At 49.7% G+C, this 26,678-nt stretch overlaps 13 protein-coding genes across 13 annotated transcripts; 6 read left to right on the forward strand and 7 right to left on the reverse strand.

Annotated features, from left to right (window-relative positions):
• Positions 1-293: 293 nt before the first annotated feature.
• Positions 294-1,730, reverse strand: N7443_005046 (Nur1/Mug154 family protein; the record flags this gene model as incomplete). The annotated part of the gene is made up of 2 exons (XM_056885102.1): positions 294-1,388; positions 1,473-1,730. 2 exons carry the CDS (start codon positions 1,728-1,730, stop codon positions 294-296), a joined length of 1,353 nt encoding a protein of 450 aa, XP_056743380.1.
• Positions 1,731-2,040: 310 nt separating this feature from the next.
• On the forward strand, positions 2,041-2,686 carry N7443_005047 (H(+)-transporting V1 sector ATPase subunit F; the record flags this gene model as incomplete). Its single annotated transcript, XM_056885103.1, has 5 exons — positions 2,041-2,064; positions 2,129-2,163; positions 2,235-2,268; positions 2,351-2,488; positions 2,546-2,686. The coding sequence occupies 5 exons, from the start codon at positions 2,041-2,043 to the stop codon at positions 2,684-2,686; spliced, it is 372 nt and encodes a 123-aa protein (XP_056743381.1).
• Positions 2,687-2,987: 301 nt separating this feature from the next.
• On the reverse strand, positions 2,988-4,841 carry N7443_005048 (nucleobase cation symporter-1 family protein; the record flags this gene model as incomplete). Its single annotated transcript, XM_056885104.1, has 5 exons — positions 2,988-3,314; positions 3,376-3,626; positions 3,683-3,937; positions 4,037-4,349; positions 4,413-4,841. The coding sequence occupies 5 exons, from the start codon at positions 4,839-4,841 to the stop codon at positions 2,988-2,990; spliced, it is 1,575 nt and encodes a 524-aa protein (XP_056743382.1).
• Positions 4,842-5,400: 559 nt separating this feature from the next.
• On the forward strand, positions 5,401-6,905 carry N7443_005049 (fungal specific transcription factor domain-containing protein; the record flags this gene model as incomplete). The annotated part of the gene is made up of 2 exons (XM_056885105.1): positions 5,401-5,410; positions 5,458-6,905. 2 exons carry the CDS (start codon positions 5,401-5,403, stop codon positions 6,903-6,905), a joined length of 1,458 nt encoding a protein of 485 aa, XP_056743383.1.
• An 843-nt stretch (positions 6,906-7,748) lies between these two features.
• N7443_005050 (TauD/TfdA dioxygenase family protein) lies at positions 7,749-9,170 on the reverse strand (the record flags this gene model as incomplete). Its single annotated transcript, XM_056885106.1, has 4 exons — positions 7,749-7,826; positions 7,885-7,984; positions 8,049-8,819; positions 8,881-9,170. 4 exons carry the CDS (start codon positions 9,168-9,170, stop codon positions 7,749-7,751), a joined length of 1,239 nt encoding a protein of 412 aa, XP_056743384.1.
• A 290-nt stretch (positions 9,171-9,460) lies between these two features.
• Positions 9,461-10,267, forward strand: N7443_005051 (alpha/beta fold hydrolase; the record flags this gene model as incomplete). Its single annotated transcript, XM_056885107.1, has 1 exon — positions 9,461-10,267. The coding sequence occupies one exon, from the start codon at positions 9,461-9,463 to the stop codon at positions 10,265-10,267; it is 807 nt and encodes a 268-aa protein (XP_056743385.1).
• Positions 10,268-11,020: 753 nt separating this feature from the next.
• Positions 11,021-12,417, forward strand: N7443_005052 (TauD/TfdA dioxygenase family protein; the record flags this gene model as incomplete). The annotated part of the gene is made up of 5 exons (XM_056885108.1): positions 11,021-11,083; positions 11,136-11,178; positions 11,232-11,422; positions 11,479-12,012; positions 12,067-12,417. 5 exons carry the CDS (start codon positions 11,021-11,023, stop codon positions 12,415-12,417), a joined length of 1,182 nt encoding a protein of 393 aa, XP_056743386.1.
• A 469-nt stretch (positions 12,418-12,886) lies between these two features.
• On the reverse strand, positions 12,887-13,528 carry N7443_005053 (ML domain-containing protein; the record flags this gene model as incomplete). Its single annotated transcript, XM_056885109.1, has 3 exons — positions 12,887-12,976; positions 13,033-13,249; positions 13,314-13,528. The coding sequence occupies 3 exons, from the start codon at positions 13,526-13,528 to the stop codon at positions 12,887-12,889; spliced, it is 522 nt and encodes a 173-aa protein (XP_056743387.1).
• Positions 13,529-15,799: 2,271 nt separating this feature from the next.
• Positions 15,800-17,598, forward strand: N7443_005054 (DUF3176 domain-containing protein; the record flags this gene model as incomplete). Its single annotated transcript, XM_056885110.1, has 2 exons — positions 15,800-16,248; positions 16,299-17,598. 2 exons carry the CDS (start codon positions 15,800-15,802, stop codon positions 17,596-17,598), a joined length of 1,749 nt encoding a protein of 582 aa, XP_056743388.1.
• A 540-nt stretch (positions 17,599-18,138) lies between these two features.
• On the reverse strand, positions 18,139-19,527 carry bgt2 (GPI-anchored beta-1,3-endoglucanase EglC; the record flags this gene model as incomplete). Its single annotated transcript, XM_056885111.1, has 1 exon — positions 18,139-19,527. The coding sequence occupies one exon, from the start codon at positions 19,525-19,527 to the stop codon at positions 18,139-18,141; it is 1,389 nt and encodes a 462-aa protein (XP_056743389.1).
• Positions 19,528-20,599: 1,072 nt separating this feature from the next.
• On the reverse strand, positions 20,600-22,130 carry N7443_005056 (putative peroxisomal 3-ketoacyl-coA thiolase (Kat1); the record flags this gene model as incomplete). Its single annotated transcript, XM_056885112.1, has 6 exons — positions 20,600-20,638; positions 20,694-20,805; positions 20,860-20,924; positions 20,980-21,828; positions 21,879-21,974; positions 22,026-22,130. 6 exons carry the CDS (start codon positions 22,128-22,130, stop codon positions 20,600-20,602), a joined length of 1,266 nt encoding a protein of 421 aa, XP_056743390.1.
• Positions 22,131-22,881: 751 nt separating this feature from the next.
• On the forward strand, positions 22,882-25,016 carry N7443_005057 (putative bifunctional fatty acid transporter/acyl-CoA synthetase (FAT1); the record flags this gene model as incomplete). Its single annotated transcript, XM_056885113.1, has 5 exons — positions 22,882-23,167; positions 23,225-23,380; positions 23,431-24,577; positions 24,640-24,789; positions 24,845-25,016. 5 exons carry the CDS (start codon positions 22,882-22,884, stop codon positions 25,014-25,016), a joined length of 1,911 nt encoding a protein of 636 aa, XP_056743391.1.
• Positions 25,017-25,434: 418 nt separating this feature from the next.
• On the reverse strand, positions 25,435-26,210 carry N7443_005058 (cutinase family protein; the record flags this gene model as incomplete). The annotated part of the gene is made up of 3 exons (XM_056885114.1): positions 25,435-25,702; positions 25,767-26,067; positions 26,135-26,210. 3 exons carry the CDS (start codon positions 26,208-26,210, stop codon positions 25,435-25,437), a joined length of 645 nt encoding a protein of 214 aa, XP_056743392.1.
• Positions 26,211-26,678: the final 468 nt, after the last annotated feature.

Here is a 26,678-nt window from a genome sequence, read left to right on the forward strand (position 1 = left end):
CTGTACTACAACCCAGCCAGGGCGATAAGATGAACAGTCTTTCCAGGCATCTTCGAAGAAGCGCTTCCAATAGAGTAAAAGACGTCTCAACTCCAGGAAGCTGTTTAGATAGACCGAGAGAAGTAAAGGTTTAGGCCCATTACAAACCCTTCTTGGTCCGGTTGTACTAGGGGTAGATTAAGCTCGGCATCAAAGGTTTTCGTGCATAACCATGCATGGCTTACAGACATGACGTATTGAATTCTCCTGGAAGGGGTACCTCTCATTGTTAAGGATGAAGTCATTCACTCGTTTTAGAACCGACCAGTTTCGCGACGAGAACTGAGGTTACTGGGTCTATTAACTCCTGTTGATGGACCTAAGGTGGTCGCAAGGCTGCTGCGTTTGAGAGGGCTGGATCCTTTTCTCAAAGGTGTGGTGCCTCGCTCTTTGTAAATGAAATCCCCGTTGTTCTGGACGCGGCGCTCAAAAGCAGTCGATGCTGACTTTCTCAGAGGAGAGTTTGCATGCGAATAGACCCCAAGGCTACCGCCATCGCCAGTGCTCGTCGAGGCAGGTCGGAATTGCGGCTGTCGCATACTCGTCCCTCCTGTTCGTACCAAAGGGGAACCATCTCGTGACACAGTGGGGGTGTGTAATGATGACTGCGCTTGGAAGATTGACGAGGCACTGGGTGTGGACGTAGGGACAAATCGTCGAGGTGAAGAGCCGTCAGGGTCGACGTGGCTGTGATAATTTGGGTTGGGACTAGTCTTGAAGCCATGATTGATGATGAAAGTCGGAGTATAGGTTTCCACCTTGTTCGGGGAATCCCCAGCGGCAGCAATCTCATCAGAAAACTGCGTACCAACATCTCTCATTAGAGGTCGTGTCCTAGGGTGGACGAATTTTGTTTCGTATTCCTTGAAAACCTCTTTCTGCACCAGCGCCGAATCTTTCGCTTGTTGTGTATATGACGATGAGAGAAATGACATTTGCACCGACACCAGAGCGGTCAAGAAGATGGTCGTCACCACTGTCATGCTAGGACGGGGATCTGACAGTTGGGCCGGTAAAAAGTGCAGGTAGATCAACACATGCCCTGGGCTAAACAAGCAGAACAAGCGCACACTCATCGAAATAGGGTCCCACATCGCAACCTCCCAAACATCGCGTTGCGCATCGGGGTGGGCCCTCGATTGGGCGGATTCGCCGGACAGGGCGTTGGCCAAGTATCGGAGGGGTGATGCGGTCAAAGGGCTCGAATCAACTCGGACACGACGTGCAGAAGGTGTTGCAGGAGCATTGTCAATCGAGTTTTCGAACATTCGGTAGTGTCGCTTGCGATAGAAAGTGTAAAAAGCATTGAAGCCTGAAAAGATGCTCAAGACAAGAACGACGGACGATGCCTACAGCAATTGAACGGTGCCAGTTAGCTTCCAAGTCCAGTGAAAAAAACGACAGAAAGCCTAGCAAAGGTAGGCATCACGTACAAACCAACTGAGCCAGGGCACGCCTTCGTCTTCCCCAAACACATCGTCAATGGCTTTGCTTCCACTGGATCGGCTGTTTGCACGAGCGACAAGGAAAATGAAGTTAAGCGATACGCCGATCGCCACTCCCCAGTCCTTGTTCATCTCGTCCCAGTCATGGCATTCGATCTCCTCGGATACCCAAAGGAAAAAGTCCCACGGGTCCAGGTAGGCGCGGATGCGCTCCCCCAGAGGGCGGCGCCGCACTAGGCGAGGCATAGTAGAGGATATAATGGGGGATGGCAGACAGAAGCTGTTCCTCAGCAGCCTTGTCTTATTTGAAGTGGTGGAAAGGCATTCAAAAGGAGTTGTGGGGATTGCAGTGTCGATGCGCAACAATGAAGTAAACAATCCCGGAAATTTGGAGAAGCCGATGAGTCAGCACAGCTCTCCGCGATCAACCAGCGGCGGGCATCCAACGACGTCTCTCTGGGCTTCTACTGATTTGTTCTGTGTGCGGTCTCTGCTTTGTTGTAAGAGCATTTGGCCTTGAACTCCTTCTATCGCAACTTCCGCCTTCCCTTCCATCATGGCGGCAGCCGCAACCTACAAGGTACTGGACACCTGGTGCTTCGAACAGCCCCTCCGATAGCTTTGCTAACACCCCTCGACTACAGGACCGGCAATTCCTCGCTGTTATTGGCGATGAAGAGTAAGTAACCATACCATTGCCTTGCAATCACTGGCAGTATCATTCCCAGCTAACAGCAACTTCTTCTATAGCTCCGTTACCGGTCTCCTGCTCGCTGGCATTGGAGTACGTACAATCCTCGAAGCTGCCCTCTAGCGACCCTTGACTTCATATTGTGTGCGATATACTTATGTGATTTGCTCCACAGCATGTAACCGATGGCCCAGACTCCCAGCGAAACTTCCTTGTTGTCGACGGCAAGACCGAGACCTCGGAAATCGAGAAGACGTTTCAGAGCTTCACCCAGGAGCGCAAGGATATTGCCATTGTCCTAATCAACCAACATGTTAGCTACCCCCTGTATTGATCAACGAGCTCTTGGTTCTTACACTGCCCGCTACAGATTGCGGAGCGCATTCGCCACACGGTAGACACATTCGCGGACCCATTCCCCGCCATCCTCGAGATCCCCAGCAAAGACCACCCTTACGATCCGGAGAAGGATAGTGTGCTGAAGCGTGTGCGCCGGCTCTTTGGCGAGTAGAGTCATGGAGAGGGCCATCTCGTTCTTGGGCGTTGTCGGCTCAAGAGGTGTTTCCATATCGTTTACCTGTTACTCAAATATTCCGATGACTACGATTTCAGGGCTGTGGATCAGCTTGCTTCTGAGCTGAATACGGCGGGGCCGATAAGCTTGAGAAGGAAGATACCCAACATGTCTGAAATTTGCATATAAACATTTCAAAGATCATTACATTTCTAGTCTCGAAATCCAAAGGATTGCAGTAGGCATGGAACGTCACAAGGCACACCATATTAACTGGTCTATTTCTGCTGGCGTTTCTTCATGAGTCCTTTGACTTGCTAAAGAAATCTGTTGTCCTCTTCTCCACGCCGACTTCTGCCTCCAAATCCGAGTCAACTGCATCCAGGGGGCGAACCACCCCGGGGACCACGTTAGGGACCAAAGTTGCCTGATCTGGCCAAAAGTAATTCAAGCAAAGGTACAACACGATAGATAGGCAAAATCCATAGAGAAAATTGATGTCATACAGATGCTGCAACCCAGAGTTGATATGGACATTCTCCGGAGTCACAGCATGTGCCAATCCGGGCAAAAGTGGCACAATCACCAACAGGTTACATATTAGAGCACGCCAATTTGTGCCCATCTAAGTGATCCCAGAATTATTAGTATGTGCGAGTCACGATGACTTATTGAACGGTACTCACTCGGTAGTAGTAAATCCCCCGCGGGTCATAAAGAGCAGGGACATCGTATTTGCGACGCTTAATGAACCAGTAGTCGCAGCAGAGGATACCTGCGATAGGTGCCATGAATATAGAATAGGCACCCATGAAGCTGAGGAAAGTGGCACCACTCTTAATGATGATCCAGGGGCACAGCGCCCATCCACCCAAAACCATGCATAGAACCACTCCACGTTTGATATTAAACCATTTTGGCCATATCGTTGTCATATCTAATCGCACATGTCAGTAAGTTCTCACAACTTGTTTGGGAGACATTGGTACGTACCATTAGCAAAAGGGATCGAATTTGCCGATACATTGGCGCAGATTTGCGCTATCAACCATAGGGTTGCGCAGAAAAAAGCTGCTGCTCGTCCACCAGGAGAACCTTGCCACTCATCAATGATCTGCAATGGACTCCAGAGAATGGTGCCATAGACGCGCTTCGAAGCACCGGCCGCAATGATACCAAATAAACCGGTAATGACTTTGAACAGTGGGATCATCGGTAGTTGCCAAAGTGTGCTTGTAGGCTTTTTTGCTAAAGCGCGAAAAGTCGGAAATGTTGACCGCTAAAGTTGAGAATCCTCCTGGAACTGATCAGCAAGTTTTTGTCAACTCAGTCAACTGATCAGCTAACCTGTAATTGAAGTCATGTTCATTAGCCACAGCCATGCCCGCGCAGCGCCATGGACAGAAGGTGGCTCATTAAATAAATCGCTTCCTCCCCCTGCCTTGACAGTGATCCAGATAACCATGGCTAGCGCCATAGGTGGTACGAGGGCTGACTTGGCATAGAACATATACTGAAGTTTGTGTGTAGGGATAAAGAGGAATGGCGCTTGGATAATGTGGTAAATCACATAGGAAACCATTCCTTGGGTTGTGATAGCCGCAGAACCAGGCAGATGGTTAGGAAGGTTGGCATAGCTGGGCCAAATGGCGACGATGATCTGTTAAATTGATTAGCTCTAGCCCTTCGTAAATATCTAGATTGGCGAGGTGGGCAGACTCACGGGAGTGACACACTGTCCTCCGTATGAACTCTGAATACCAAACCAGAATAAGGCTAGAATTGCACGCGAGGCCACGCAGAAATAGCTAAAGTACGACCCGTAACTGGCTCGAATCGCCACGGGGAAAGGGATGTGAAGGTCAGCTCCTACGACCCCGTTAAGCACTGTTGGAATAGCATTGCATATTGCTGCGACCAGCGTCAACAACACTGTGTCCGTAGCCGACAAGCCCGATGCATACGCAGAGCTCGCCGCGGACCAAGTTGAGACAGTGACCAGGTCTGACAACCAGTATTGGGTGAAGGTCCACCCAGTCCAGGTCCATCTCTCTGGGGGCACTGGATCTTGATCCGCATTGCTCCACACATGCTGTGGGGCAATACTACTCTCTTGCTTCGGTAGAGCCCAACGCTTGTGAAGACCCGCCATGATGGTTGACCTTGGAGGTTTGGGGCAAGATTGGTCTTTTTGAGGTTTGTGTAACCTTTTAGTCTTGGCCTACATTCCTAGCTATCAGTTGATCTGTATCAGGCCTGGACTTGTTGATCGCATAGTCTATGCTGTTCTTCACAGCATTCGTCCCCAATCGTTGCCATTATCATTATCTTCTCCCAGCCCTGTTCACTCTAGCGTCGGCCGAGTTGATAGTGCAGATAAGCTATGTTAAGTACTGCGGGGTGGCCCTCCACGGAACCCGTGTTTCGCCCGATGTTATATGCGCCTGTTGCATCTTAGCTTGTATATCTCCGTGATAATGAATTCACCTGTACGGAGAAAAAGACTGGCGTGTGCAGAGTGTACCCGACGGAAGATCAAGTGCGATAAGGTGCTTCCTTGTCGGAATTGCCGCCACAGGTGAGATAGAATCTAGGGGACCAGAAAAATCATTGAGATTCTCATCAGTATACACACAGGGGCAGTTCATGCTATCGATCTGAGCCTTCTCCGCGCCCGCGGACAGTCGCATCGCCTAGGATCCTCCGCCATAATGAGCGTCCGTCAGAATTGACAGGGATTATTGCGGCTTGCCTGAACAACCTTCAAGCAACACTGCAGGAAGTGAGAACATCCGAGGCGGCAGTCCCCGTTTTAGATGACAGGGCAGTGTCTTGGTCTGATGCAGATGTGTCGACAACCCGTGCGCCATCAGAGGCCCAGGAGGTCAACTCAAATTCCGAGACAGCTGAAGCGGAGGACGCCGCGACTATTTTGGAATTCCTCGCTTGGGGAAAACGAAAAGTCCCTGATTTCGATGAATTAGCCGATCCGACTGCACCCTCCCAATCTCCTGTGGACATAGACGTCTCCTTGTATGAACCTGGGGACCCTCCTTCGCTGCGTCTCACAGACGATCCATCCTCACTCCCAGTTCTACAGCTTTTACTTCCGGAACCGCCGACTTTAGTCCAGATGATCGGCTACCACTGTGAGTGTCTGCTATGGTATCATGCATCTTTTCATGGTGGTATATTCCAAGAACAGGTCGATCGGTTTCTCAAACAACAAGGCCGGATCGATGACCAGCGAATTGATCTCCAATGGACTGCACTTCTATTTGCAGTCTTGGCAGGCAGTTTGACCTGCGCTCCCCGTCAGGTCTCCATTTCATGGGGGTTTGAAGATAGAGAGCGTGCGACGCTTGCCCATCGATTCTTTAAAGCCGCACTGATCTGCCTAAGCCTTGCAGATTATACGGCCCGTCATTCCCTATATGGCGTCCAATGCATCGCAACTATGACTCTAAGCGCTCACTTGCTGGGCCATTCTAACAGCCACTCCGTCAAACTAGCTTCTGCAGTGCGAATAGCACAGAGCTTAGGCATGCATAGACTTGGTGGGGAGACTGATGATCATCCGTCCAGCCGAGCAAGAAGGGAAATTGGCCGACGGCTGTGGACTGAATTATGTATTCAGGACTGGTTCTCGATCCCATTTTCAGAAAGCTACCTAATCCATCGACGGGATTTCAATACAAAGAAGCCTCAAAACTGTATTGATGATGGTGAAATGAGCACGGTACCCGACAGTAGACCTACGCTTGTGACCTACCATCGCTGCTTATATGACATCGCAATCATCATGCCTCAGCTCCAGGATGACCTATCCGTGTCACATACATTGTTTGCAAAATATGAACATGTCATCCGGTATGATACGCAAATGCGTACACTCGTGAGCAAACATATTCCGTCTTGTCTGCGGAGTAATGCCATGGACTCGTCGTGGCCCAGGTATATCCCTTGGGCCAGACATTGTCTAGCCATAAGCTCCGCACATAAGATAATCATGATCCATCGCAAGTTTCTTTGGTCAAGCTTTACAAACCTTGCCTTCGCTTTTACACGCAAAACCTGTATTGCTGCGGCGAAAACTATCATTCGTGAGCAAAAACAAGTCATCAAGGAAGATGGGCCGGTTCTATGGATTTACCACGCGTTCAGCGTGGCGGCTAGTGTACGTGTCAATGTTTCACTTCTTCGCGCACCAATTTGACACTGATGCCTTTTAGATCATACTCTGTCTAGATCTTTTCTTTGAGCCACTTCCTGAATCTGATCAACGCGATAATCGAGAATTAACCAAAGATACGATTGAGATCTTATCACATTGCGAAACAAGTATGATTGCGGCCCGAGGAGTCAAGATACTAAGAAACCTGCTACAGCTAGAGCAGGAGCGGGGCAGATCATCATCAAATTTGGATATACGCACTCTTGTAGAATCCTTTTGTCAGCAGGAGGCTTCGACTAGTCGTTCTGGTAGTTTGCAGCCCACAGACAAATCATCGAACATGGGAGGACTATCACCAACGGCCACATTGCCATTTTCCGGTGATTTGTATGGCAATTTTTCTTTCCCAAGCTCCGGACCCGGGATCCATGATTCTTTAGAGGATATTTTGTTATTCGTGCAGAACGGAGGGTCCTGAGCACGATTTACTGTTTTCAATGTCTAAACAAACATTACCTGTTTTCTTTCCAATCGTATCCTTCACTTCAAGTGGTGTAATTTCTACTTTTCAACTTTTCAAATAATGTTTTGCGAGCATGACGAACGGGAATTGATGCAGGACGAAGATAAAATGGAAGAGAAATATCTTAAATGAGTCCATGAATAAACTGTATCAATTTTATCGGAGTTCTTTTTATAGAAGAACATGCGCACCATGGCGGGCGTGTTTCCGACAAGCGCAAGCAGCCGGGCCACGTTCAGGCCACTCGCCCCGACTATATTGGACCTTGCAATCATTTCCATTAATTTCAGCATTGGCGTAACATGGCACTAATCTCCGCGGTACCCTCGACGCAACTAACTCCAGCACCCTACCCATCTATATCACTGAGAGGGGTGATCCGATGCTGCGATATTGCACTGATGCATAATGCGCGGCCCATACGACTCAGGGAATTCGGTCTGCCCTAGGTTAGTACATTGAACCCTTTTTTTGCAGATTTTTCAAATGATATCTTACAATACTGTGCCACAATGCCCGGTTATACCAAAGGATAACATCCTGTTCTTCATGAGGATGGGCATAGATGTTCTCCGGCGAGAGAACGGGACTCATGATCCTAAAGTTGGCTGTTAGATTTCTTTCATGGGTGGTGGGCTGAAAATGGGGAGGGAAGAGCAGACCTATGCATAAACGCGCGAACCTCTTTCAGATCTGTTATCACAGTCTCCTCTCCGTCCGGGCTGCTCTTGAGATATAGCTTGAACGCCCCCTGACCATGGACCTGAAGAGATTTTTCTCCAGTGACTGGGTTTTTCCATACCATGGGATATATGCAAATATTTTCTTCTGACCATGGTGAAAGCTTGTCCAGCGGTATCTCCCGGTCTTCTGTTTCGATGAGATGGCCAAGCTGAGTACTGCGCGCCGTTGACATCCACTGGAATGCATGCGGCGCGTACTCAATGCGACTGTGCAAAACTATTTCGCGCAGCTCCGGGTCCAGAAGATCTAGAGCTTGTGATCCAGCAATCATTGCAGTCGCTCCGGGCGCGATCTTCTTCGTCCTGCCAGTCCCATCGCCCCAGTGAACAGTAACATCGGGGCCCTTGGGCGTGCGCACAGCGAGGAGGCAGCCTACGCGCGGCGGTGGGATCTTGTACAGAGATCCGTCCCAATGCCACTGGTAGAATCGACTAGCACCTTTTTCTCTTTCTTCCTGTGGGATGTGCGGTGGAAGGTGAAAATCAACATGGTTAATTCCCTTTACTTTGAACCCCGGCGGGAAATCGAAATGGTCTGATGGAACCTCGCCGCGGCCTAGGATATGAACTTGAGGCTGCTCGTTGATTGCTGGTCTGTTTGGTAGACCGTAGATCGTGACACCGTTCTCCGAAAGAAGGACGGGGTCGGCACCGTGAGCGAATCCTCCCGTTTTCTCATCGGGATCAAAGCTAAAGAACCAGGGACTCAACATTTCTGAGTAAACGAAAAGGCTCCAAACATTGATCTTACCATGAAGTCAACCGATATTGCTGTTTTGGGGTGAGCATTCTTGGCTGCTCCTTGAAAACAAGAAGTTTGTGTCGGTGAAGGGCATCGGAAATCAAGGCAAAATCAGCCGCGTTGAAGTTGTTCAGATCAATTCCATATATCTCCGCTCCAAAGTTTACGTTGTTCTCGTGTTTGATGGATACTACCCGCCCATTGCTGCTAGCCGCGGATGGGGGATGATAGACTTCGCGGAATGTAAGGGTCTTCGGCTGTTCAGCCTCCGTGGCTGTAGTTGAAACGGCAAATACCATGGTGACGATAACAGATTCAGTTGTTGGCTTTGAGTCTAAGTCGTTACGGATGTCCCTTTTATTTGGATCTGATTTGACATGCCCGACTTGATTAGACGATGGCGGCAATAGACGGCCGGATTGCGGGTGTAGATGGGCAGTCATCTCGGCCGTACTCGGGTCCGTTAATAGAGGCCCCCCAGAGTGATACCAAGATGCTGTCTTCATAACCAAAAACACTTGCTGAAGAATTTCTGGTCCGTTTCGAAGAGAACCTGGGATACACAAACCAAAACACCAAGATCACCAATATGCATTATACGGATACTGGAAACTCATCAGGCGTCCTTGCAATTTTTCTCCATGGCTTAGGAGGATCAACTGAAACATTTTTGCCAATTCTACCCTTTTTCTCCCACGAAACGAACCGCCTGATTTGTGTTGATTTTGAAGGATCCGGTCAAACTCCGTTGTCTTCACCGAACGTCAAGCTATCCATCCCACGCTATGTCAACGACCTGGAATATCTCATCGCATCTCTCCAAAACTCTGATGGGGAAGAATGCAGGGAGAAGACTCTCTTCATCGGCCACAGCCTCGGAGCTATCGTCGCGATGCACTACGCCGCCAAACACCCAGATAAAGTCCAAGGTCTCGCGCTATTGGGACCCGGCCGCTCAATCGCCCAGATTCCTATCGCTAGAGAACGGATGCTAGGCCTGGCAGAAAAGACACGCGCAGGGGGAATTGAAGCTGCTGGAGATATTGCAACTTTTTCTAATTTTCCTCAGGGGGGTGCTGTTGCACTTGAAATGCGAGAGAGTGTACGAAAGGCCGTGGAGAAATGTGACGCTGAGGCCTATGCTAGGACATGTGAAGCCATAGCAGGCCTCGATCATTTGGATCCTGATTACAGCTGCATCAGTGCACCGACCTTGTTGCTAGCAGGAGATGGTGATCTCATATCTCCTCCGGAAAGGTCTCTCGCTTTACAGGGCCTGATAGGGGACAATGCATGGGTTCAGGTTCTTGATGGCGTTGGGCATCAGATGATTCTTCAAGACTTGCAAGGAACTGTCAACGCTATTAAGGTTCTTCTTGAAAAAGTGGGTAGATAGAAAACAGAAGTTTGGAGATTAAATTAAATGCCTTGTCTTTTGCATCGTTCGAGTAAAGATTGTTTCGCCTCCGAAATAATCTTCTGCGTGTGAACAATAGCCCGGCTATAGATTAGACTATACGTGCCATGAAGAGCTTCTTTATTAATTACAGTCTCCTTGCCCTTAGAAATAAAACCAAAATCTACAAACCCAGTAGATAAAGCCTTGGTTGCAAGCGTGTCAGGATAGATTGAAGTAGACTACCATGCGAGATAAAAGTAGGCCTGCGACTTAAGCCGGCCATATTTGGTCCTGTATAATTTGGACTTGAAGTTTGAAGGTCGCCGTATAGACTCTAATGGACTTCTCGATTAACATCATCAAATCCTTGATCCGGACCTTGTTCAGATGGGTCAAGAGTCGGCCGTGAATCTCGGCCGTGCCATGGACCCCGCTTTGAGGCCCATGTGAGAAGACGGGAACAGAGAACGCCGCCCCTCTTTCAAGTCACACACAATAACTGATAATGATAATCATCTGGAACATGAATGGAGGATACACAATGCCTATCTTAGAACGGAACCACATGAGCTCGAGCAGGTTCGGCCGAGATGGTTTAATCGACTGGGGCCACACACGCAAATCCTGTTGATAAAAGGATCACCAAATTCTGGGGAATAAGTCTGCCTAATGAGACAAGTATCATCGGATTCTAGAAAGGCTTCATTGATATCAAGACTTTCAGGACATTCCCAGCTTGTCTATTGCGAAATGGACCAACAATCTTCCTTTACCGTGACCGCCGTAAAGCGGTCTTCTGAAGAGAAATTCAACGTAGGTAGCGAATTATACCCAAAACAAGATCCTAAGCTGACGGTACTAATAGTTTGGAGCTCGAGTGACAAGAGTGGATTTGAACAATATTTCAGGTGGGTCATCGTGGAATCCAGTTTTAGTGATATCGCAACGTTCGATCTAACAGTCACAACAGACGAAGATGTCGACCGTCTGAAGGCTGCAGTCTGGCGCCATAAAGTTGTTGTCGTTAAAAACCAATCAGAGCTTCTCCCAAAGAAACAATGGGAATTGGTGACCCGATTGGATCCAAAGGCAACCGACGGCCACAGTCATGGCAGCATCAAAACATTTCGCGCTAAAGGTGGAATGCTTGCAGTAAGGCATCCACACCTAGCCGTCTTGTTGGTAATATCTTACTAATAATAAATTAGCAAGGAAGGGAGGTCGTAGGGATTCCAGGCGCAGAAAACGTCAGGTTGATTGGAAAAGGCTTCCAAGGAGAAGACCATTTCGGCCTCAAAAATCACACTATCGACAGAGGCCTCAGTAACGACTTTCACGCAGTCCCTCCATCTGCCGAAGAGTTCAAACAGGGCCTCACCCGCTTCCAACGTTGGCATATTGATGCTCCGCTATATGGGAAGGACCCTGCGTGGTTCACGACGCTACGATGCATCAAACTTCCCCAAGGGCCCAGTGTCACCGTCCAGTGGGCCGATGGGTCCGGCCAAAGCATCAAATCTTCACCAGGACAAACAGCCTACTTTAGCACGTCACAGCTTTATTCTATGTTGACGCCAGAGGAGCAGGCCTTGGCGGATCATAGCTGGGTTGAGTATGCCCCTTATCCGTATAAATGGATCGAGCGCTGCAAGGGCAATTCCAACGGCTTGGGTCTTGCTGAAGGGGGTGACCGTTTGACGATGGAGGAGCTGGGAGAGTATGATCCGGCAGCAGTCAAGAAGGTATTAAATGACTGGACCTATATCTACATGATACAACAACTAATTTGAGAATAGTACCCGATGGTCTGGGTGAATCCCCTCACAGGTGAAAAGGCCTTCCAGGTCCATGGAATCTGTGCCCGGAAGCTCCATCTTCGCAGCTGTCAGGAGGAGAAACCTCGAATTATAGAAGACGTAGCCGAGATTCGCAAATTCATTTTGGGTATTCAGCAACGAATTCTCAAGCCGGAATACATCTTGCTGGCGCCAGTCGAGGAAGGTGATATAGTCATTTGGGACAACTATGGAGTTTTCCATTCTGCCATTGACTATCCGATTGACATGGGCCCTCGGACTATGCACCAAGCAAATATTAGTGGGAGTATCGGGCCCAGGGGACCTGTACCAATTCCTCAAACCGCATGAGCAGGGAGATTTCACAGCATGCAGAACTCGTTACCAGCCCTGTAATAGTTTGAGCCCAGCAATTGGATTGAGGCAACTTTGTTATCTACAGCCCGTGAAAGTCTACAGCCAATTTCATGGTTGTGAAATAAGTGATCACATTATTCTTAGACAATAATATTCAAGATAAATCCGAGACCGCGGCCATACAAAACAGACTCGGGTCAAATCCAGAGAGCAGGTTACACATGCAAAGCATAAACAGGTTTGTAAAGTAGTGATATCTGAATGGACTGGGATGCTGAGAAGGACAAAAAGATCAAATGAGAGACAAAATCAGCTAGGGTCGTAACGAGACATAAGCGGAAGCGTGGACGACGTAGGGAGGTCAAATAAAGCAAAAATCACAATAATCTTGCTCGTTTACTAGACAGATGCCACAAGGCGTGGATGCAAGGATGTTAAAAGGCCCGAGAAGATCGCCAATCGTCTAAAGGTGGAACGTGATATCGTTGGCCTTCAGGCAGGTAACCTGCTTCTGGTCCTTGTCGTAGACGTCGGCCAGGACAGAGTATTTACCCTGGCATTGCATGTCAGCTTCGCTGGTGGTAATAGGTCGTTCGACGTAGGGCTTACCGGAGGAATTTGCTTGGGCAGATCCACCTGCTTGGTCAAAGACATTTCACCCTTCTCCAGAGGGCACTCCATATCGACATTCTCGAGCTCCTTACAGAGATCGACAGTCTGCTTGATCAGAGTAATGAGACCCCACTTGACCTCCAGGCTCACGGTAGCGCCCTTCTCGATCCTTTCGTTGAGGGTACCGTTGGCCTTGATATTGAGAGTCTGGCCACTGTTTAAGAAACGCAATAGTTAGTTGAATTTATATCCAGAGTATATCAAGTAGTCGGACGTACGGCTGTGGGGGGTTGGGCGAGAGGTTGACAGATTCGATCTTGAGGATATGGTTTTCCGGGTTCTGGCAATACTCCAGAGGGTTGTCACCCTCAACGGGGAACTGGGGTTCCGCAGTCTTGATCGTAACCTGCGAAGGGTCGAAGAGCGAGGGTAAGGAGGCAGCCGAGACCAAAGGCGCCGTGAGGAGAAGGGTGGCGGCCGATAAGAACTTCATGGCTGCTACGGTCGGCTTTGCTCTAGAAGATGGCAGAGGCGGTTGTGGAGAGCGATGTATTTATCAAGAATGAGGTGTTACCTTTAAAGGACCCGGAGGAAGGTTCAATATGGAGTCCAAAAGCTGTAGTGAAGAGAGGAGAGATGCTGGATCTCCAAACCCAGGGCTGGGGTCACTTGATGACGACGGCGCACGTGATGCGCCATGGCCGTTTAGGGCAAGGATCGGCTTGTCATCTTTTCCTTGTATTCGCTGTGTCGCTGTACCTGCATCTCGGCTCCGTGAGATCTCTGCTTATCTTGCTTAGATAGCTTTTCTATGTCATTATTTTGGTGCCACTCATCAAAATCAGTTTACCATTTTATTGCCCATTTCCTCACAATAAGGTACCAAATGATTTGTTAGTCGTTTATCGGTCTATCGCTATCCGGCTTTAGCCCGACATTCCCAAAGTGGAGCCCCGTGACCTGCTCAATGCTCAAGAGCATCGTGACTGACAAAGTGATGCGTATTGGCAGCACTTATTTGTATAAGTCATCTTCCCATTTCTCTCCCATATAAATGGGCCACGGGGGTTTATCTCTTTTCTTTGGGTCGCAAACTTTGGAATTGGCTTCAGCTAGTTACCCTTAGAACGACGGAGGGCTTTCGTTATATATTTCACAAACTGACGTGCTATAACACTGTAGTCTGTTTTAATCTTGGGCCTTTCCAAACACATATAGGCTCTTAGTGGGGGACCCTAGGTGCCCAGTTGGTAGGGCAGGAGACCAGAAATACTTCAATAGTCTACTAGGAATATTCTCATGTTTGAATGAAGGCGACACGAAGCTAGTCAAAAAAGACGCTAGAGAATGTTAAGTTTGAAGAGAAAAGAACCCTCCAGGGCTATAAAAGTAGCCTGCAACTATATACACCCTGAGCTGGAAGTACCTAGAAGTCATCCGAACATCTGATCTGAGAGGCCTCGCAGACCCGGAAGCTGGTTCGTTTGAGAGAAAGACCTCGTGAGATTCGTAGCCTTCATGAGTGGATATAACAAGTTGTTGTTTGAGTATGATTCTTAAAATTGAGTCAACGACGTGGTTGAACGACGACCACATAGTCAAAAACCCACGACGGCTCCATCTCAGTGGCCTATTCCAAAAAGACGTTTTCTTGTCCCACTTGACACCAGACGGATAGATTAGGTAAACTTGTATCCGTGGATATGTGCGATCAACCAAGTATAGAAAATTTCGACGTTTTCTTCCTATTATTTTACCACCTGAGCCCCATCGTAAAGAGTGCAACATATCTGTGATTCCACTCTCAACCCTTTAATTCCTCTGTTTAACCCACATTTGAAGCCTGAATCCTAATATACGGTTGTTCTTCTCCCTGATGTCATACCACATTCCCGGTAAACGCACGTAAAATAGGCAGCGTCACTTCGGACATCCCGGCGTCGACTTTACCCCAGCCGATCTCATGCGGGTTCATCTACTGTGGAAGGGTAAGCTCTCAGAACTACATGGTAAATAATGGGAATTTTTCCAAGCTCGAAGCTGATACGTCTGAAACCATGCAAGACTTCTTGTTGGCCTTCCTCAAAAAATCGTAATCAGTCAACACGAGAGTTGGTCGGCCTGCATTTGACTCGAAAGCGGCTAATGGGGGATTGATTCTTGAATTTGGAAATGGTACTGCTGTTAAAAACTTCACTGGTGACTGGCTTGATGCTGGATGTTCCGATCCCCCGTCCCTTTCCGAATTGACGGGTAAGCTATTAGGAAATTGTGTTGAACGAGGGTCTAATGGCGAGAAGGTTGAAATTTTGAGCAGAGAATCACCGTTGGTACTAAATTAGCGCTAGCTGGATTGTACATAGACAACGCCACTCGGGCACGCGATCTATAAGCATGTTCATCTAGCTGAAGATTAAGAATCCAATGATTTCCGAAAGAAACCCGCGAGTCCAGGAATATTTCTGGATCACTGACCCACCAGAACCCCTAATCGTCAAGTTTGATAGGCGTTCCTGCCAATTGCGTGGGTCTCTACCAAGCAAAGCCTCTGGCGCTAACCTACAGGAGAAATTGATTTACCCAAACCTCAAGATTGTCGCGCTAGTTCTCTGCGACTTTCGCCCTAGTTTCACTCATCGGCCCTATGGGGAAATTCGCTGCCAGTTCACTTGGTTCTACCCCGAGCCAAGTTTTTTCTCTCTTAGATTGTTGTCTTGGCCTTCTTCAGCATACGGCAGCATTCCCTTTGGCGCCTTGATTGAGAATGGAGCAATCAAAAGATGACTACCGACTATCATATGTGAGACTCGATGATGCGCCCGAGGCCGAGAGAACGCGACAACGACCATTGTCCACGGCGGAACAGGTGTTCCTGCAGTCTCAAACACAGGGATTCTGGGGTGCAAGCTGGACCCTGGAAATTCTGGGGTGTCTCACATCTATTGGATTCTTGGTCGCCATTATTGTGATACTCTTCAACTTCGATGGAAGGCCAATGCCTGACTGGCCACATGGCATTACGCTCAACACCCTCGTCTCGGTGTTCAGCACGGTCATGAAAGCCACCATGGCATTTGTTCTGACCGAGTCTCTGGCGCAGCTCAAATGGTCCTGGTTTCGAGGTGGAAACAAGCTGAGTGACCTTGCACTTCTCGATGCCGCCAGCCGTGGAGCTATGGGAGCTTTCATTGTGCTTACCCGCTTCCTGCCTCGGTAAGTTGGCCAACTATGATAGCAGATGCTCTAATACTAATCGTTATCAGCCATTTGGTGACTTTCGGATGTTTCATCCTCGTACTAGCTGCCGCATGCGACCCGTTCGTGCAACAAGTCATCGGTATTAATGCGAAGCCTATCCATACCCCAGGCCGGTCATCTATCCAGGTCTGTAACGCCAGCCTGTATTCCGACTATGGCGAGGGTGCTGGGCCCGGAATGAACGAAGTACCACTCAGCACGAACGGCGCAATCTATTCCGGCCTCTTTCAAACCCAAGCCCCAAACAGTAAAGATATCCTGGCAAGTTGTCCAACTGGAAACTGCACATTTCCCAAGTACCAATCCCTCGGCTTCTGCAGCAAATGTGCCAACGTCACCGACTTTCTTCATCTCAACAAAACACCACTTGGCACAACCCTCAGCACCTACAACTATAAGCTACCCAACGGGTTATCATTCTCCACCGCCGAAAGCATGATGTACATGATGAACGCCACCTACAATCTCGATCTCCTGAAAATCAACGCCGACGGCTTACCACTCATCCTCAACTTCACTGCGATCACTTCTCCAGGCTATGGTGTCCCACCAGCAGTACAAATCAGCGCGACAGAATGTGCTCTTTACTTCTGCGTCAGCACCTACGAAGCAAGAGTCACAGAAGGTGTATTCTCGGAAAACAGAACCGCAGTCGCAAGTTCCTCCAACACTTCAACTTCATGGACAGACGCAACAGATGACTTCGTCATCACGCCAGATACGTGCTTCTTCAACGGAACTCGCTACAAAAAACCTTACACAAGCCCGCAAGACTGCATCTACAGCGTGAACTGGCTCAGCCGCCTAGCCATGCAAAATTCATTATCCCCTCTAATGAAAGGCGAAGGTACCCTCTTCGTGAGCAACAGACCAAGCTGGACGCCCAGCACCGCACAGGCAATCTACGGCACTTATGGAAACCTCACCGATATATCAACAATGTTCGAATCCATGGCATCCTCATTAACGCTAAACGCGCGATCGAAGGTCTGCTCGGCTTCCGTGAATGGAACAACATGGACCATGCAATCGTTCGTTCAGGTGCGATGGAAATGGTTGATTCTTCCTGGTGCGCTGGTCGTGCTTAGTTTGGTGTTCTTGGTTGTTACTGTTGTTCATACGAAGAATCAGTATATCTGGAAATCGAGCCCGCTGGCTTTGTTGTTTTCAGATTTATCGATTGATAGCTCCGGGCCATTGAAGACAAGTCCGACGCTTAGGAGTATGGAGGATACGTCAAGGAAAATGGAGGTTTGGTTGGAGAGTTCGGCGGAGGGAATTAAGTTGAAGGCTATTCCTTCTTGACATCCCCTGCTCAGGTAGTTATTATATATATCTCCAGTAGGCTTGGTCGTATGTGATTCGACAGTCAATTACGATATGCATTAAGATCTGAAGACTCAGTGCGTCAAATATCCCATAACAACAGCCGCCTCGATATCAGAAATGGAAGGCGAATCGTACAACCGGAAGATAAATGCTGGGCTGGTGGCAATGGAAACTATATGATCGGGCTAATCCTTTGGGAGGTCAGCATAACTGTGCCCGACATCAATTGATTCGAATGTCCGTACCGCTCTGAATATTACCATAGAGATAGAATTCACTACGAAAAGGAAGTATTTGAAAGGCAAATATCATGATCAGATCTCCAATTATTTTTACAGGAGTTTATGTAACAATGTATTGCCAAACCAAGATCACGCCGAACCAAGTATATTTCTAGAATGTACAATAAACGAGAGAAAGAAAAGAATATCCACAGTAAAGCGCTCAACCCGGCACCGGAACGGTTCTAGAAAAAGTCTTGTCCATCACTCTGCGTACACATTAAAAGCAATGCTTTTAGATAGCGATGCCGAGGAAAATGGCAGCAACAATGGCGCCAAAGGCAGAGCCAGTAGAGCGGGTGGCAGAGTTGAACACAGGGGAGGAGGAGGCAGAGCTGGAGGTGCCGGAGCTGGTGCCGGAGCCGGAGCTAGCGCTGGAGCCGGAGGAACCTGAGCCGGAGGAGCTGCCGGAGCCGGAGGAACCTGAGCCGGAGGAGCTGCCGGAGCCGGAGCCAGAGCCGGAGGAAGAGCCGGAGGTGCTAGCGGCCTTGGTGGCAGAAACGAGAGGGGTGGAAGAGACAGTGGAGTGGAAGCCAGTAGCGCGGGTGCCGTTGTGGGCGGCAACGATGCCGGCACCAGTGATGGTGGAACCGGAGGAGGAGTCGGTGGTGCTGCCGGAAGCGGAACCAGTGGCGGAGGAGGAAGCGGAACCGGTGGCGGAGGAGGAGGAAGCGGCAGAGCTGGAGCTGGAGCTGGTGGTGTTGCAGCGGAGGCTGTACAGAGGGGTGGTGTTGGAGGTGCTGTCGGAGACACCGAAGCTGGGGGAGGCACCGGAATCGGCGAGCATGTACCACCAGGTGTTGGTCTCACCGAGAAGAGGACAGGCAACCTGGTCCCAGTACTGCTTGGCGTTGGCAGTGGAAGCAACACCCTCACCCTCAGTGGGGCCGCTGACGGGCCAGCCGGTCTCAGTGATCCAGACCTCCTTGCCGTTGGCGACCTCCTTGGTCTTAGCGACGGACTCGTCGAACAGGGCCTTGGCGTTGTCGATGCTGTTGGAGTCGGTGGTCTGGTAGTAAGGGTAGCCATCGAAGCCGAGCCAGTCAAGAGCGTTAATGACGGCGGCGTTGGAGCTGTTGGTCCAGGCGTCCCAGGTGTCGACGTGACCGATGGGGGCATCGCTCAGGCTGGTGCCGGCAATGGCAGCGCGAACCTCCTTGATGTACTCGACGAGGACATCGGCCTCAACACCGGGGCCAGCGTTGGACTTGGAGCCAGTGACGGAGTTACGGTACATATCCTCGCTGCCGACGGAGATACCAACAACCTTGTCGCCGAAAGACGGGTAGGCGCTGATGGCAGCCTTGAGGGCAGTGAGCTCGTTGGCCATGTTGCCGCCGGAGGCCCAGAGGCCGAGGAGAAGGGAAGTATCCTCAGCAACGGCGGCGGGGATAGCCTGAATGGGGTCGGCAGTGGTACCACCCTGAATCATAGTGTACAGACGAGCGCTGGTGAAGCCGTTGTCGGTGCCAACGAGGTTCTTGGCGGTCTGGAACTCGGTCTTGAAGTCGGCCTCGTACTTGGAGCTACCATCGACGTTGGTAGAGCCGTAGTTGAAGCCCTGGTAGGCGGCCTCAGCGGTGGCCACGGCCAGAGCGAGAGCGACAGCCTGCTTGGAGAACATTGTGAGAAATCGATAAAGACTGTATATGAAGTATAGTAGATAAAGAAAAATAAGGTCGAAAGAGTGACAGTAAAGGTGAGGAAAGAAGGTAACAAGAGAAGGATGGAGAGTGAAGGAAAGGAGAGAAACAAAAGCTATGTATGGAGAAATAAAATCAAGGTCTGAGAGTTGCGGACCTGAGTTCTAGACAACGCCACCGAACACAAGTGGAACGCGAGTGGGCCGCGACACGTTTGCTTGTCCCAATTCCTTCAAGCCGATTGGTACTGGCCGTCCAAAAATAATTGAGCATCCAATGATCCTCTCGGAGTGGAGCTCATCTCCTGGTCTTCCATCGGGGCCTGACGGGGAGGCCTGATGTGCCATTCGCTATCCCCATCTTTCCCATATTTCCACCCAGTCTCCATTTCACTGTAGGGATCAAAGTTTGCGCCCGTGGAACCGCGTCCGCCTCGGATTTTCATCTCCCTGAAGTTGCGAACTCCGGTACTTGGGACCCTTGGTTGATGTCCCTTGCTGACTTTGGTCCCTGGGTGAGCAGGATGAAAAATTCAGAGACAAAGAGCCGGGAGAACCGGGCCCGGCTACCTCGGCATCGGTCTCGGGGCCTGGTGTTCTCACTGGGCGTATGTAGCCGGAATACGTTTTAACGCACAGAAACGATGTGTCTTACATGACAGAGAACTTCAGGGATCGACCCTCAGGGACGCGATCTACAGGATTCGGAGAGATCCATCTGCTGTGATGCGTCATTTGCAGTGGATGGGGATGTGGATCTTTCTACGCACAATTTTTGTGGCTGATCGCGCTAACCTGATCGGGGAGGTGACCGCGCGCTGACACATGGACACCTTATGACCAAGGCATTCAATTTCAATACTGATTGTGGCGAAGTCACGGTCGAGGCCTAGTGCCGCCGGCCGAGCCCCCAATAATCCCTCACGCTATGCACAGTAGTAAGGGGGCTCGACTGAAAATTGCGGGATGAATGGTTGCTATTTATACCTATCATTGATTGTGTCTTGACAGGCTATGTACAAGACAAGATCACAGGGGTCATGATCCGGGGAATTTAATGCTCAGAGACGAAGATACCGGCCATACCCATGCCCTGTAAACCAAGATTAGTTATGTGTCGTAAGCACGCCAGGGGTAGAGAGACATACAGTTCCAACACACATTGAAGTCACAGCAACGCGCTTGTCTTGGCGACGCAACTCTGCCAGAGCAGTGACCACCTGTCGGGCTCCAGTAGCACCCAGGGGGTGACCGAAAGCACTGTCTCAGTTAGCCCCTATTACTCATCGCCGGGATACTAAATTAGGAACTTACATGGCACCTCCACGAGGGTTGACCTTGGCCTCGTCCAAGCCAAGCTTGCTCACACAGTAGACACCCTAAAGAAAGCTGTCAGACACGGAGAAGACCCACCAAGTGTGAACTTAAACTCACCATAGAGGCAAACGCCTCGTTGATCTCAAAGATATCAATCTCGTCCTTGCTCAAGCCGAACTTGTTCAGGATCTTGGGAATCGCCAGAGAGGGGCCAATGCCCATGATTCTAGGCTCCAGTCCGGTAACGGTAGCACCGCAGAACTTTCCAACAATGGGCTGTTCAAGCGCCTGGGCCTGCGACCGCTTCATCAGAACAAGCGCAGCAGCACCATCGGTGATCTGACTAGCGTTACCACCGGTAGTGGCACTCGGCTGCCACTGAGGGAAAGCAGCACGAATTTTGCCAAGTCCCTCAGCGGTAGTACCATGACGAATACCATCATCTCGATCAACCACAATATCCTTGACCTCCCCAGTCTTAGGATCCTTAATCTGAGTCTTGATAGGAACGATCTCGTCCTCAAACCAACCAGCCTTCTGCGCGCGCTCCGCCTTCTGGTAGCTACTCGCGGCAAACTTATCATGCTGCTCGCGTGAAATATTGAACTGGTCCGCCACGTTCTCCGACGTCCGGCCCATGGGCCAGTAATTCTGCGACGCGATCGGGTGGTCGTTGATACGCTCCGCCATCTCAGGAGCACCGCCGTCGGCGTTGGAGCTCATGCTCTCTGCGCCAACCGCGATACCAACATCGATTGATCCGGCGATGATCTGGTTCGCGATATTTTGCACGGCCAGCAGGCCCGAGGAGCAGAATCGGTTGGTAACAGATGCAGCGGTTGTTACAGGGAATCCGGCAGCAAGAACTGAGGAGCGGGCGATGTATGCGGCGCCTTGAGCGAGGCAGTTGCCGACACAGACATCTTCGACGAGGTTGGGGTCGATCTTGGACTTCTCACGAACGGTCTGGAATGGTCAGGCTTATGGAAGATGTATGTCTGCTGTGGTGAACTCACGGTGAGAAGGGAGATGAGAAGGTTGTCGACGGTGGTATCCTTGAATCCACCCTTGCGGGCCTTAGTGAGCGGTGTGCGCGCAAGATAGGTAATCACCTATAAACTCGTTAATGGACCGATCATGCGTAGCTCGGAGTTGGTACATACCACATCATCGGGGTTCTTAGAGAGGATCTTCTGCTTAGCGGCAGAAGTGCTCGAAGGCGACAACTGGTTTGCGACCGAAGCCAATCGCTGCTGTGGTGAAGACATGGTACTTAGGAACGGGAAGTTTTCAGGAGAAACAAGTTGAGATAGCAGCGCGGACTTCTACTTTATTGATCGAACGCGGGGAGCCGATGAGCCGCGGCTGTTTCCAAACCTAGGAAATTCCCAGGGTTAGTGTATCGGGCCAAGCCTAGACAAAAACACTGGGCCGAACACGGTCGATTCGACCCGATAGAAGTGCCGTTGCTCTCGGCGTTCAGTTTGTAAGATACCGTAATTGTTTATTCCTCGGCATGTAAAGACGGCCTGTGGTTGGTGGGTACGTTGTAAATTACAAACGTTAAATGTTACCCATACCACTTGATGATCGACACTATTGATTGCTGTTGGGCCGATGTCGGTGTGGGTTAGTGCGTTTCAACAGTTGTCGAGGAAATATGCATGGTATCAAGTATCGTCATTGTAGGTCTCATAGCATCTTCAAGGATATTTTTTCAGGATAAAGATTGTGCAAATACATTTCCGGGGGCGTCCGCGCCAAAACCGGGGTAGACCAACCGGCTAAACCGTGGGGAGGAGCCGGAGATGACAGAGCAAATACGGGGTATTCCCGTATTGAACTTCGTAATGCGCCTCGGTGCTACTGGTGGGATACCAGGTCATCCTTGTATTGAACGGCAGATTGAAGCTGGATAGCTTCCGTTTGGACCTTATAGAACCGGGGTAGCTCTTATAACACGCAAGCTGTCGCGTCTTCTCTTCCGTGTTTGAACGACCTTGAACCACCACACACGCAATGGAATTCTTCGCTGAAGCTGGCGCGCCCGCTGTGGCTGTTGCTTCTGCCATTTCGGTGGCTGCAGGTGCCTATTTGAATGCAAAGCTCTCGATCTCCACCGATCTCGCTACAATTTTCAATGATAGGGCCTTTGGCAAGCGCTTGGGAGAGCGCATTGGCCAACTCGGCGAGTCGGCGACGATCTACAAGATGCTTGAGCGGGTTGTCGAGGTTGAAGGACAGGGAGCTGCGGATGCGATCTGGTTCGAACAGAAGACATGGTCTTATACGCAATTGAAAGAGTGTGAGTGTCTTTTTTTCGCTAGTTTCAACCTGCTATTGACTAACTCGTTATTTGTAGTGGCCGACCGGCTTGCAGCTCTGCTACATAGCCGGGGATTAAAATCTGGCGATATGGTGGGTGTGTACACGACCAATTCCCCTGAAATGGTGGTTTTGCTCTATGCACTCTCAAAATTGGGTGCGGTGGCCGCTATGATCAACACCAATTTGCGGGGTAAGCCATCTATTCCTGAAGCTTTCCCATAGCATCTAACAGTCCTTCAGATGATACCTTCATCCACTGTCTTAATGTCTCCGGCTCAACATCGATCATTTCTACGCCCGATATGTGTCAATATGTTTGCGGGGACTTGCCTCATTCGACATTCAACCTTACTTCATTCGACGGCGTTGAAACTGGTGCGACAGATCTCGTCACCTTCGATATTCTCCAGCAGTTCTCTCCGTCGGGAATAAAACCCGCCAAACGCAGTCCAAAGGATCTCACAGCCTTGATCTACACATCGGGAACTACCGGAAAACCCAAAGCATGCGCTGTACGAAACATGATGGCTCTGATCACATCCACACCTCTATCATCAGACTTCAACAACAAGTCTAAATATTACCCCATGCGAACATATTCATCTCTCCCCCTCTTCCATGGCACAGCGTTCTTCACCGGATGCTGTTACTCCGTCGGAAATGCAGGAACTCTCTGCCTGCGACGCAAATTCTCAGCCTCGCAATTTTGGAAAGACGTCCATGACTCGCGAGCAACCCGCATTCTATACATCGGTGAATTATGCCGGTATCTCCTGGCCACACCCCCCTCTCCCTACGACAGCAACCATAACTGTATCGTTGCATCGGGTAACGGTCTACGAGGTGAGATCTGGGAACGCTTCCGTCAACGATTCGCCGTGCCGGAGGTGCGCGAGTTCTACCGCTCTACCGAGGGATTGGCTAAATTCGATAACCATGGAGTTGGCTCTTGGGGCGTTGGCAAGGTTGGATTTTCAGGTCCGATCCGCCGGTTCTTGGAAGATGATACATTCATTGTTAAATATGATACTGAGACTGAGATGCCCTGCCGTGATCCCACGACGGGGTTTTGTATTCGTGCTAGCTTGGGCGAGGAAGGTGAGGCCATTGGTCGTGTTCGCGACCGCGGGCTCTTGACGGAGTATCTGCACAACGAAGAGGCTACGGAGACGAAACTACTTCGTGACGTCTTCGAAAAGGGCGACCTTTTCCAGCGCACGGGTGATCTCGTACTTCAAGATCATTCTGGGTGGGTTGGTTTCCGTGATCGCGTTGGTGACACTTTCCGCTGGAAGGGCGAAAATGTTAGTGCAGGTGAGATTCGTGATCATATTTGCCGAATTGAGGGTGTTCATGATGCCGTGGTGTATGGCGTGAAACTTTCCAGGTGAGTTCTTTACTTTTATCATTGATGAATTATTGAAACTTGAAATACTAATTGTATTGCAGCTATGATGGCCAAGCTGGTGCTGCTGGTATCACTTTGGAGGAGCACTCATCAGCAGCCGAACTCCACCTTATGTCAAACCTTTACAATGAGCTGAAGAAGAGGGGTGTTCCCTCATATGCTCTACCGCGTCTAGTCCGAATTACCGAAAAGTGAGTATCTGCTTGTGTTACGACAGAGAACATGGTCTAATTCATTTTATGACAGGGTTGCTACCGGGGCCACCTTCAAGCAAGCAAAGGGTGATTTGGTAAAGAAGGGCTGGGATCCCCGTAAGGGTGGAGAGGGTGACACGATGTACTGGTTGAACGGTACGAAGTACCAAAGATTGGATGACCAGGGGTGGTCCCAGATTGAGACCGGGGTGGCCAAACTGTGATCTGGCCAGTTTGACGGCCAATAGATCAATATTAACCAGGCGTTACATTGGTCGTATGGATACATAGCGCAATAACATTTGAATGATAGAGTACATGCGCAATTGATCTGTTGAACATCTGACGGTATAAACATATTAAAACTACTGGCAGTTAGTATGTCCAAGAAGCTTAAAAAAGATATTCGCTACTTGTGAAAGCATAGTTTTGAATAATCAAGGGATTTCTTTGGAAACTCAACGTAAAAAGAAAGTAATAATTGAATAGCAAACAGGCAGGACCAACAATACCAGCAACACATTCGACATTCCCACTTGTCATCATGAACCTTACAGTCAGACCCTGCTAGCTGGCTGGTGTTGTGAGGCAACCAGCACCCCGTCTCAACATCCAAACCATGAAGAGCTGAACAGGACGAAACTAGGAAGAGACCTTGCTCAACAGGAACTGAGCAGCAGAGCTAGCATCATCCCCATAAGTCAAGTGAGCTGCAGTAATGATCAGAGTGTCATCGCAAACCAAATCACCCAGAGCGCAGTAGACCTTTGTCTGATCTGCAGGGTAGTTGGGAATGGAACCATGGTCCTGGAAATTACGAGTGAAGCCAAAGAGGGCCACAGCCTTTACCTTCGCCATGACTGAGGCAGGAAGATTCTGAATGGAGTTATCCATGACAGCAGTACCTTGACTAGATTGGTTGAGATCCATCAGCCTTATGTTCTTTGGAGATCATGAGCAGGTTTAAGACAAACCTGTATCCACCAGCAACGATTTGGGTATCGGGACACTTCGTCGCAGCAAGCTTAAAAAGATCCTCGGCCTCCTCGATGGCAGCGGGGGAGGTGTTTGCAGGCAGGAAGTTAGATGGCAGGTCTGCAGTGTACTTAGGACCAACACCCTGGCAGGCAACTTGTCCGGGCTTTGCAGCCTGGAGATCAGCGCAGACCTCCGGACCGACTAGTTCACCGAGAAGTCCAATTTCGGTAGAGCCACGGGCAAAGATGAAGGTGATATCCTTGCAAGATCCTGTGCGGAGATCATTGCCAGAGTCAACTAAAGATGTCGAGATATAATGTTAGCCAAATTTCCTTAGCTGCGCTGCAGTAGGAAGTGCACATACATTGGCGTTTCTGGAGATCCACAGGGCTTGCAGCCACGGCACCAGCTAGTGCGAGGGTCAAAAGACGAAGGTACATGTTGCAATTGGAGATGGAACGAATGTGTTTGGGATATTGCTGGCGAGTAGATGCTCTGGAAAACATACAATACGGATATTTCATGACCTCTTTATACCTCCAGAGTCAATCCGACAAGCCAATAGGGTGAACATCGGACTCAAGATCAATCTGTAACGAATCTGCCCGGCTCCACGTGCTTGCTCAGTATTAGTTAACGTGCTGCCTGGATGATCTGTAAATTAGACACTGGAAGGTTTGCATCGGTATCTTTACTTGGACAGACTCATCTTCTAGTCGCGTTTCATTTTGTCTCAATGTTGGTATCTGGCGTTTGAGCCAAACGGCAGGCGGGGTCTGATTGGTCTCCAAAAGAGCAATATTCTCGAAGTGTACATCTTGCCGAGGTTGAGACAGCCTGGCAGTTCTTAGATATTCGGGAAATCTGCCTTATTGACAGAAACGTGCACCCTTTGACTAATATTTAGG

This window comes from Penicillium atrosanguineum (assembly GCF_028827265.1).
Source record: "Penicillium atrosanguineum strain IBT 20685 chromosome Unknown utg000003l_segment0_segment0, whole genome shotgun sequence".
NCBI lineage: Eukaryota > Fungi > Ascomycota > Eurotiomycetes > Eurotiales > Aspergillaceae > Penicillium > Penicillium atrosanguineum.